This window comes from Otolemur garnettii, unplaced genomic scaffold (genome assembly GCF_000181295.1).
Source record: "Otolemur garnettii isolate 467f Iridium unplaced genomic scaffold, OtoGar3 scaffold00187, whole genome shotgun sequence".
Classification (NCBI taxonomy): domain Eukaryota; kingdom Metazoa; phylum Chordata; class Mammalia; order Primates; family Galagidae; genus Otolemur; species Otolemur garnettii.
Genome location: NW_003852582.1, coordinates 1,771,366 through 1,782,153, shown reverse-complemented (window position 1 = coordinate 1,782,153; position 10,788 = coordinate 1,771,366). Strand labels below are relative to the sequence as shown.

General features: G+C 38.5%; 1 protein-coding gene across 1 annotated transcript in view; it reads left to right on the top strand.

Annotated features, from left to right (window-relative positions):
- The window catches only part of METTL8 (methyltransferase like 8), a 99,344-nt gene that overhangs the window by 79,442 nt on the left and 9,114 nt on the right, over window positions 1-10,788 (top strand). Inside the window, exons 6-7 of the mRNA XM_003800862.3 lie at window positions 3,191-3,537; window positions 5,258-5,307. Coding sequence (XP_003800910.1) covers window positions 3,191-3,537; window positions 5,258-5,307 — 397 coding nt within the window. The remainder of the gene's footprint in view (window positions 1-3,190; window positions 3,538-5,257; window positions 5,308-10,788) is intronic.

The window sequence follows — 10,788 nt, the reverse complement described above, 5'->3', positions numbered from 1 at the left end:
AAGAAGAAGAACGTGAGTGTCAAGAGTTTGACGGACTTGGTCCACGTTTTGACTCTGCTCTTTCTAGATGAGTAATCTGGAGAAATTTTTTTATCCCCTCTGACCTAGAATTTCTTTCCCTACAAATTGGAAAGAGTTTAAACAAATAAAGCATTTACTATACTGTGTAGAGCACATACCAAACACCAGTGTATGTTATGGTTATTATTTTTAGTGGTATAATTGCAGGTATGATGATTTATATAATTGTTTGATGTTTTTCTCCTAATTTCTGACAGGGAAATACTTGAAAAAGGCTTGAAGGTATACATGTTAAGAACTTGACTATTGTCTTCTAATAGTAATCAAGTTCTTTTAACAGACTGCAGAGGCTAGAGTGGAATTTAGATGCTTGACAGGTTTGGTATCTGCACTAGATTGCAGTCACATTACTACAGATTCGTTTTCTTTTTACACTTCAAAAATTAAAACAGTAGTACAGACTCATGTTTAAAACAGCAATCTGATCCAAGATTGGATAATGTTTAATGTTCTCCCTAAATCCATACAACTTAATAGGAAAGTCCATAGAATTTTTAGAGCTCTCACACAGGTTTCAGAGATGCTGCTCTATTTCAATCCCTTCATCAGATGAGGAAACTCTGTAGGCAAATTGAGGGAAGAACTCTTTATCTTTGTGTAAGATGTAGATATTATTATACAACTTTCCAAAAGAAAGTTGGAATAATAATCATTAAATTGCTACCATTGCTCCAAGTTTTCGTCTGCTTGCTGTGAATGAGTTTTAAATAAATTTTAGAGCTGCCATCAGTGCATATACTGTTCTGTGTGTTTTCTTTTAACATTGTTATCCTTTATTTTTAAATTTGTCCTGTTTTGACCTGCGTGGTTTGCCCGTTTTTTCCCACGTTGCTGGGCATTTGAGTTATTTCTTACCTTTTCCTAACCCAAGGAGAACAGCTATGTGCATCTTTTTATCAGGTTACTCCCCTGCACACCCCAGACCCCAGTTAATTCCTAGAATATTCCCACAAACTAATCAAGGTATAGCACCACAGCACATTCTAGTTACTGGTTATTAGGCTCAAACTCTCTTCACAAGTAGCTTGCTATTGGGAACTCAAATACTAGAGATTTGACTAAATGTAGGTCTTCCTAGGTGGCTTTTGTTAGGCAGAAAATCTTTTACCTGCATGAAGTGAATTATTATACAAAGACAAGTTTTTAAGGCAGCGGTTCTCAACCTGTGGGTCACGACCCCTTTGTAACAATGAAAATACATCGTGGCATTAGGAAGGTTGAGAACCGCTGGTTTAAGGGAAGGTTTGAGAAGACCTGAGGCAAATTTGACAGTTTTGTAATTTCTCTTGAGTCTGATATTCAGAGTGTCATTTTGTTTTCATACACAGTATATCAAATAGAACTATTTTAAAGATAAACATTCATTTTTAGATTGACCATAAATACATTTCCTCCCATTAGTCCAGAAGTGAGCATGTTTTGGACTTAACCTCACGTAATTCTTTTGTTATAGAAATCCACTTTCATTCCTGAGACCTTAAATACAGATGGGAGTTTCTGTCTTTATAGCAGTCCTGCTGCCAGATACAATTCATCCGCCATGGGAAGGAAGTCTTGTGGCCAGATGGGTAGAGATCCATGGTATAAGGCCAGAAAGATAAAATTGGAAAGAAGAAAAGGAAACTTAGAAAGGACCTCGGGACAGGGCCCTGTGATAAAGATGAACCTGCCTTTAGGCCACTGCTTGTTCTGAGGGTAGGGGCTTCTTTAAAATCATGAAGGAAATGAGTCTCTTAACTTTATTTTTAGTTTCATTTATTTTTGGAATAGATGTTAAATTCACATGGATTAAAATTTAAATGAAAATTCTTCTTCATACTGTGTTCCCCAGCCACTCCTTTTCCTGCCTTAGAGGCAACCAGTATTACTAATTATGTGATTATCCTTCAAAAAGTGTTTTGTGCCTGTACCAGTACAGATGTGTTTATATGCACATATGTCTCTGTGTATGCACACATGTGTTTTTCTTCTTCTTTTATTATGAATGGTTCCATAATATGTGCACTATTATACACCTTGCATTTTTACCTAACACTTAATCTTGGAAAATGTTCTGTATCCATGGAAAGCTCTGGCTTTTTTTTTTTTTTTTTTTTGAGACATACCCTCAAGCTATCCTGGGTAGACTGCTGTGGCATCATAGCTCACAGCAACCTCCAACTCCTGGGCTCAAGCGAGTCTCCTGCCTCAGCCTCCCAAGTAGCTGGGACCACAGGCGCCCGCCACAACGCCCGGCTATTTTTTGGTTGCAGCCATCATTGTTGTTTGGTGGGCTGGGCTGGATTCAAACCCGCCACCTTAGGTGTATGTGGCTGGCACCTTAGCCACTTGAGCCACAGGCGCCGAGCCAGCTCTGGCATTTTTTGAAAGCACTTGAGAAATGTCATGTGTTTTGGACAGGCACAGTGGCTCAAGTCCATAAATCCTAACACTCTGGGAGGCTGAGGCCAAAGAACTTCTTAAGCTTGGGAGTTTGAGACTAGCCCCAGTAAGAAATAGAAAAAAGTTAGTCAGATGTTGTGGCAGGCACCTATAGTCCCAGCTATTCAGGATGCTGAAACAGGAGGATTGCTTAAGCCCAGGACTTTGAGGTTGCTGTGAGCTATGATAACACCACTGCACTCTACCCAGGGTGATAGAGCGAGACTCTATCTCAAAAAAAAAAAAAAGTGATGTGTTGCCAGGTGTGGTGGTGCATGCCCAGAGTCCCAGCTGCTCAGGAGGCTGAAGTAGGATTGCTTGAGTCTAGCCTGAGCAACATAGCAAGACTGCATCTCAAAAAAAAAAAAAAAAGACTGCATCTCTAAAACAAAATAAAAATAAATAAATTACTGGCCAAACTATTAAGACAGAAGGAGATTTATAATGGTAGGACTAAATACTTCATACACTGACATATTTTGAGAGAATTAAAGCTTTAACCTTTTATTGGATAAATTAAAATTATTATAATATTAAAGTTATTTAATAGTAAATATAATTGTTATAAATGATAAATAATACATATTCTTATGTAATTTATATGTGTTTATTAGATATATTTATTAAAATGGTAACATAGTAAATATAATTCATAGTGATATAAATTTTTTTTTTCTCTTCATTTTAGTTAAGTACGAGAATGACGCTAGTAAATATTGGGACACATTTTACAAAATTCATAAGAATAAGTTTTTCAAAGATCGCAATTGGCTGTTGAGAGAATTTCCTGAAATTCTTCCAGTTGATCAAGAAACTAAAGAGAAGGTGGGAGAATCATCATGGGATCATTTAGAAACTAAGACTGCATATTGTTCCTCAAGAATGCACTGCCCTACTATGCCTGAAGGAAAATATCATTGTAAGAAATGTTCTGGCCCTTCAGATGGTCAAAGCAACTTAGACGCTGAACACAGAAAAGGACCTCTGAAGACTGAATTGTTTCCTGGCAGCAGTGCCACTTTCAGAATACTAGAGGTACTGTACTCAAGGGACAAACATGGGAGGTGACAAATAATTTGAAAATGTATATTCCGTATTATTTTATTTACAATTTAGATGTTATAGGTGGAAAATGATCAAATCTAAATTAAGTGTTTAGTAATACTTTTGCGCATAAATAATATATATATGTTTTTTTGTTTTTTTTTTTGAGACAAAGTCTCACCTTATTGCCCTGGGTAAAGTGCTGTGGCAACCTCAAACTCTTGGGCTGAAGAGATCCTCTCGCCTCAGCCTCCTGGGTAGCTGGGACTACAGGCACCCAGCCATTTTTAAAGACGGGGTATCGCTATAGCTCAGGCTGGTCTCAAACTCCTGATCTCAGGCAATCTACCCACCTCGGACTCCCAGAGGGCTAGGATTACAGGCATGAGCCACGCGTGGTGCCTGGCCCCAAAAGACATCTTTAATCAGTAAAGTTTAAGTTTATGGATTTAATTTCATTTTGGTTGTTTTTTTAAATCATCTGTTTTCATTTTAACTTGAGGGCAGTTTCAAGTACCAATAAAGCTTTGCTCTTAAATTTACTCTTTCTGTTATTACCCCTTTTAGATAAAATAGAAATAAATGAGATACATAATTTGCTATAATCTGGTTTTCTATTTTTAAAACTAACCCTCACCTTTATGATTATAGAGGTAACATATATTGATTACAGAGAATTTGCTTAAAAGTAAATACAGAAATGAAATTATCCACAATCCCACACACAAGGGATTTAACCACTTTTAACATTTTATTGACTTTGTTGTTCTTTTGTTTATGTTATACGTGTATTTTAGGGTTTTGCTTTGTTTCTAATTAACATTGTATCATAAGCAGTTTTCCGTATCTTAAAAAAAGTTGTGGGTTAGATTTGCTAATTTATAATGTATGAAAAAATTTAATGCACCTAAAACATACTGCCAGATTGCTTTCTAAGAAGTTGTACTAATATCAGTTCCATAACAGTATATATATCATCACATCCTCATTGGTTGGAATATTCTTTTTTTTTTTGAGACAGAGTCTCATTATGTCACCCTCGGTAGAGTGCCATGACATCACACCTCACAGCAACCTCAAACTCTTGGGCTTAAGCAATTCTCTTGCCTCCGCCTCCTAAGTAGCTGGGACTACAGGCACCCGCCACAATGACTAGCTATTTTTTGGTTGCAGTTTACATTGTTTGGCAGGTCTGGGCTGTGTTCGAACCCACCAGCCTCAGTGTAGTGGCTGACACTGTAACCACTGTGCTACAGGTGCTGAGCCTGGAATATTCTTATTTTAGTGTTTTACACTTTGTTAGACAAAAATTGTACCTTCTTTTAACTTGCACTTCTTTGATTATTAAATAGGTTGAAATGTTTAGACGGTATTTGTACTTCTTTTACATTCTATTTTTTGCTTATCTATTTTTTTTTTTTGATGACCACTGCCTTTTATCACATTTATTGCAAATATTTTTTCTGATAGTGTGTTGGTCACCTTCTAATTTGGTTTGTTTGGGTTTTGGTGTGTAAAAAATTTTAATGTCTCCATAGTTACATTTCTCAGTGTTATTCAAGTCACTTGCTTTTGAGTTTAGAAAACTCTGCCATCCCCAGAGATCCAGTAAATTTCTTTTTGGTTTTTTTTTTTTTTAATAGAAAAGCTGACATTGGTGATGAAAATTTAACCTTGTTTTCATGATATTTGTTTATTCTTTTGGTTTCAGGTTGGCTGCGGAGCTGGAAATAGTGTTTTTCCAATTCTGAATACCTTGCGGTGAGTTAGAGTTTTCTTAGATAGACTTTTACATATTTATGGAATGTTAAAAAATTCTGGAAAAACGTTATCATGTATATGCCAGTGGTTTTCTTAATTCTTATGTAAACAATGACTACAGCAAATTTCAAAAGAAACGTCTTAGTCTTAGTGTCTACTTTCATGTGACCTGGAATTATTCTGAAAATAGAGTTTGCCAGCCCTGGGTTTTCCACCCGGGGTTTGAAGCCATTTTTTAAGCTTGTGTTTATGTGGACCAGAGAATAAGTATAGAGGAGGAAGAGCTGTGAATCCCTAAACTTCAAGATTCTTTTCTTCTCCTCCTGAATACTTAGATGTCATTTTACACATAGAGAAGTGAATTTGAAGCTTAAACCTCAGTCCTCATTTCATTTTGTCATCACTTTTGGAGCAATACCCTATATAAGATCTTTAGACATCAGATCACTATGTCTAGGCTTCAAATCATTTGGCAGTAGCAGCAATTAACCCTATAACTCAAACAAGCAGAAGCAGATGACCAGGACAGAGATGTTCTCCTGACTCGTCCTTCCTGTTCAGCCATGTCACCTTCATGTTTTAATATTTCTTTGGTAAAAAAGACGCCTCTCACAAAACATTTCAAACACCTTTTATCTGGGGATGGTCTGACAGGTTCTAATTTTTTGAAGTTTACACATCAGTGTTTTTCCATCATAAAATCTGCATAAGCACACTGCAGAACCTTTCCATTAGAGGAAAAAGGGAGGGGGGATCACTCATCACCCCCACCATCCTAACATAGCCATGGACAGAAGTTTTGTTGTGTTTTAATTCCTTTTAGTCTTCTCTCTATGCATGTTTTTTTAATTTAATGATGAGATCTTTTAAACTTTTCATTATGAAAATGTAAAAGCACGGGGGGCACCTGTGGTTCAAAGGGGTAGGGCACTGGCCCTGTATACTGGAGGTGGTGAGTTCAAACCCAGCCCCGGGCCAAAAACTGCAAAAAGAAAGAAAATGTAAAAGCACTCAAAAAAGCAAAGAGTTGTACAATGAATTTCCATATACCCATCACCTCCATTCAACAATTACTAACATAATGCCAACATCATGACACTTTATTTTTGATTATTTTGGATTTAGCTCTCCAAACTCTGGACATTCTCCAATACTGCTATAAAACCTAATGTTATGAATAGTGAGTGATTCTCTAATGTCATCTGATAACCAGTTAAACTGGCCAGGCACAGGTGATGCTGATAAACTTACAGTTCTGGTTTTTTTGTTGTTGTTGTTGTTTTGAGACAGAATCTCACTTTGTCCCCTGGGTAGAGTGCCATGGCATCACAGCTCACAGCAGCCTCACACTCTTGGGCTCAAGCAGTCCTCTTGCCTCAGCCTCCCAAGTAGCTGGGAGTACAGGCACCCACCATAATGCTTGGCTATTTTTTTTAGAGCTGGGGGTCTCGCTTTTGCTCAGGCATGTCTTGAACTCCTGAGCTCAAGCAATCTGCCCACCATGGCCTCCCAGCATGGGAGGATTACAGTTGTGAGCCACCACGCCCAGCCTAAACTTACAGTTCTGAATGGCCTTTCTCTATTTGTATTTATTATCTTTGTTTTCCTTCTTCAAGTTTCTGGGCTGAAATTTCTGTTTCTTTATAATATATAGCCAGGTTCCTTTACCCTGGTGATCTCTTTGGTGTGTGAAATTGTAATACACATGTTGATTAAATATATTTATGTGACTTTATGACTGATCTCAAGGTATTATTTAGCTTTTCTTTATGCCTTGTCTAAGTGCTTTTTATATTCCTTAAAGTAGATAGCATATTTTATCTTGATCTCATTTCCCAGGTTGAGCTCAGGACATACTAACTGATTGATATCTCAGACTGTCCCCTTGTTCACTGTATTTTCCCCTCTCTACTTTTCCCTCTGACTTATAATTGCAAGCTCTTGACTCCTCCCTCCCTAACTCTTTCCTCTTGGCTGTGTCTTTCTTTTCCTCATACTCATGTTTTAGAAATCATTGTAGCTCAATAACCTGAGATAATTCCTTCTTTAAAAGGCAGCCAGTGATTAGCTTTCCAAAGGGAGGATTAGCCCTTTTTTTGCATCTAAGAAATTATGTTTTATTACTTTTGGAGAGCATTGGATTAATGTTTTACATTTTCAGAATATTTTACCATAATTAGATCTCTAGAATTAAGAGGTCATGTCATTCTCCAAGGATCATTTATTTCTTAAACCCCCTGCCAAGAGTGCTTGGTGGTATGTTGGTGGTAGTGATATTTACACCTGCTTACTGGGAGAAGGGCCAAGGCAGTCAGCTGATTTTACAGAAAGGCTCTGGAAAGTCATGGGTGGTCACAAGACTTCAACTTGGGCTGCTGATGCAGTGGGAATTTAGTCTCAAAGGTCATGCTGCCACCCTAGTAGCATACATGGCAAATGCCATGTTCTTTCCTTTAGCTCCCAGACTATTCTTTGTCTTTTGGGTATTCAGTAACTACTGCCCAAAGGTAGCAGACCCTTTGTAATGAGCTAGATGTACCAGTGTCCAGAAAATCATTTTAAGTTATACAGATGTCTTTAAAGGACCATGTTAGTTTTCAAGTTCCTAGAAGACAGAGGCAAATCTCCTTTAAAAATAATAATAGTAGGCTCGGCACCTATAGCTCAACTGGCTAAGGCGCCAGCCACGTACACCTAAGGTGGCAGGTTCGAATCCCCAGCCCAGACCCACCAAACAACAATGATGGCTGCAACCAAAAAATAGCCGGGCGTTGTGGCGGGCGCCTGTGGTCCCAGCTACTTGGGAGGCAGAGGCAAGAGACTCGCTTGAGCCCAGGAGTTGGAGGTTGCTGTGAGCTGTAATGCCACGGCACTCTACCCAGGGGGACAGCTTGAGGCTCTGTCTCAAAAAAAAAAATAATAATAATAGTAGTAATAATAGCACCAACAGTTATTAATAATGACCAACATTTACTGAGTGCTTACTCTGAGTCAGGTGCCTTTTTAGGAACTTAACCTATAAGAATCCATGCAGTCCTCCCAACCATTCTAGACGCGATGTTTACCTCTATTTTAAAGATGAGGAAACTGGCTTGGTACCCATAACACAGTGGTTATGGCGCCGGCCACATGCACCAAAGCTGGCGGGTTCAAGCCCAGCCTGGGCCAGCTAAACAATGACAACTGCAACAAAAAATAGCTGGGCGTTGTGGCAGTCACCTGTAGTCCCAGCTACTCGGGAGGCTGAGGCAAGAGAATCACTTAAGCCCAAGAGTTTGAGGTTGATATGACCTGTGACGCCAGAGCACTCTACTGAGGGCAATATAATTAGACTCTGTCTCAATAAATAAATAAATAAATAAATGGAAAGTCAGTTAAAGAGAGATTGAATAACTAGCCTAAGGTCATATGCTAAGTGGTAGAACCAGGAGTCAAACCTTAGCCAGTCTGATTACAGAGCCCTTGTCTTTAACCATTATTCCTCATAGTGTTATACGCATCTGAAAGTTAACTGAAAACATTTTACATGTACCCAGACAACAAATTTTAAGTCACAATTGCATGGATTTCATCGGAAACAACAGGGGTGCATGCTGAAATAATATGCTGTTTTATATAAGGCAGATGAGGAAAGACCAGAACAGTACAAGTTTTAACTTTGACTCAGTACTGGTTAACTTTTTATAACCAACTTCTATTTATCATACTTAAACTTATTTAGATGGATCCTAAATTTAATGCAAATCTCTAATTCCATGAAATGAGTGATTATATGTGAACATAGTTATTCATCAATGAATACCCTTTAGAGTGTAATCTGGCCCCGCGTGGTGAATCATGCCTATAATCCTAGCACTTTGGGGGGCTGAGGTAAGAGGATTGCTTGAGGACAGTAGTTTAAGACCAACCAAAGCAAGAATAAGACCCCATCTCTATAAAAAATAGAAAAATTAGCCAGGATGTTGGCCTGTATTACCCAAATAGTCCAGCTCTAAGGAGGGAGAACAGCTTCAGCCCAGGAGTTTGAAGTTCCAGTTAGCTACATTATGCCATTCACTCTAGCCTGGGCAATAGCAAGAGACCATATGTTTTAAAAAATGTAATCTGAGCCTCAGTGAGTTTTTGCTAAATGCATATTATGCTTGTATTTAATATTTATTTAGAGGTACTTCTTGCTTAAAATGCCTCCTGAATCAATTAGAAGTCCTCATTTTGTGTAAAGGCCTATCTTTATAACCTGCCGTATACAAGTTTAGGTTCTCAAAATTAGTTCTCATCCCTGCCTTGAGAATCCCACCTCTAAACCTTTATACCATTTCTTCTCCTCCTCACTTAACAAGGCCATCCTCCTCCTTCAAAAGTTTTAAAACTTTAACACTTCACATGCCAGCCCTCTCTACACCCCATAGAAGTTGTATAAAATCATTTATGTCCCTAACAAGACTACACAATCCATGAGACCCAGGACTATACTTAGGATTAGAGTGAGGGTTAGGGTTAGACAATTATTATTTAATGACTTTTTTTTTTTTTTTTTTTTGGAGACAGAGCCTCACTTTATTGCCCTGGGTAGAGTGCCATGGCATCACAGCTCACAGCAACCTCTAACTCCTGAGCTCAAGCGATTCTCCTGCCTCCACCTCCCAAGTAGCTGGGACTACAGGCGCCTGCCACAACGCCTGGCTATTTTTTGGTTGCAGCCGTCATTGTTGTTTGGCAGGCCCCGGCTGGATTCGAACCCACCAGCTCAAGTGTATGTGGCTGGCACCTTAGCCACTTGAGCCTATTTAATACCATATTAACCTCTTTCTGTAATTCAGACATGGCACTAAGCAATATGATGCCAGATTATTTGATACCAGGAAGGGTACAAAATTCAGGGTTTATATGTGCCCATGATAATCATGGTCCAAGTATCATTACTGAATTTCTTTTTTTTTTTTTTTGAGGGGGGTAAAACTATTTTATTGAAGAATACAAGAGTATATACTATTCTGTCAAAGAGTATATATGTATTATAAAGTAACAGATGTGGGTGGCGCCTGTGGCTCAGTGAGTAGGGCACCAGCCCCATATACCGAGGGTGGCGGGTTCAAACCCAGCCCCTGCTAAACTGCAAAAGAAAAAGAAAATAGCCAGGGGTTGTGGCCGGCCCCTGTAGTCCCAGCTATTCAAGAGGCTGAGGCAAGAGAATTGCCTAAGCCCAGGAGTTGGAAATTGCTGTGAGCTGTGTGATGCCACAGCACTCTACCGAGGGCAATAAAGTGAGACTCTGTCTCTACAAAAACTAAATAAATAAATAAATAAAATAGAGTAACAGATGTTACATGTACAACTCCATGAATTTTTACATGGTAAACACGCCTATGTAGCAATCACCCAGAGGAAAACATGGAATATTGCTGGTATCTCAGCAGTTGCCCTCATATTTTCTTTCTCTCTTTTTTTTTAATTAAATCATAGCTGTGTAGATTAATGCAA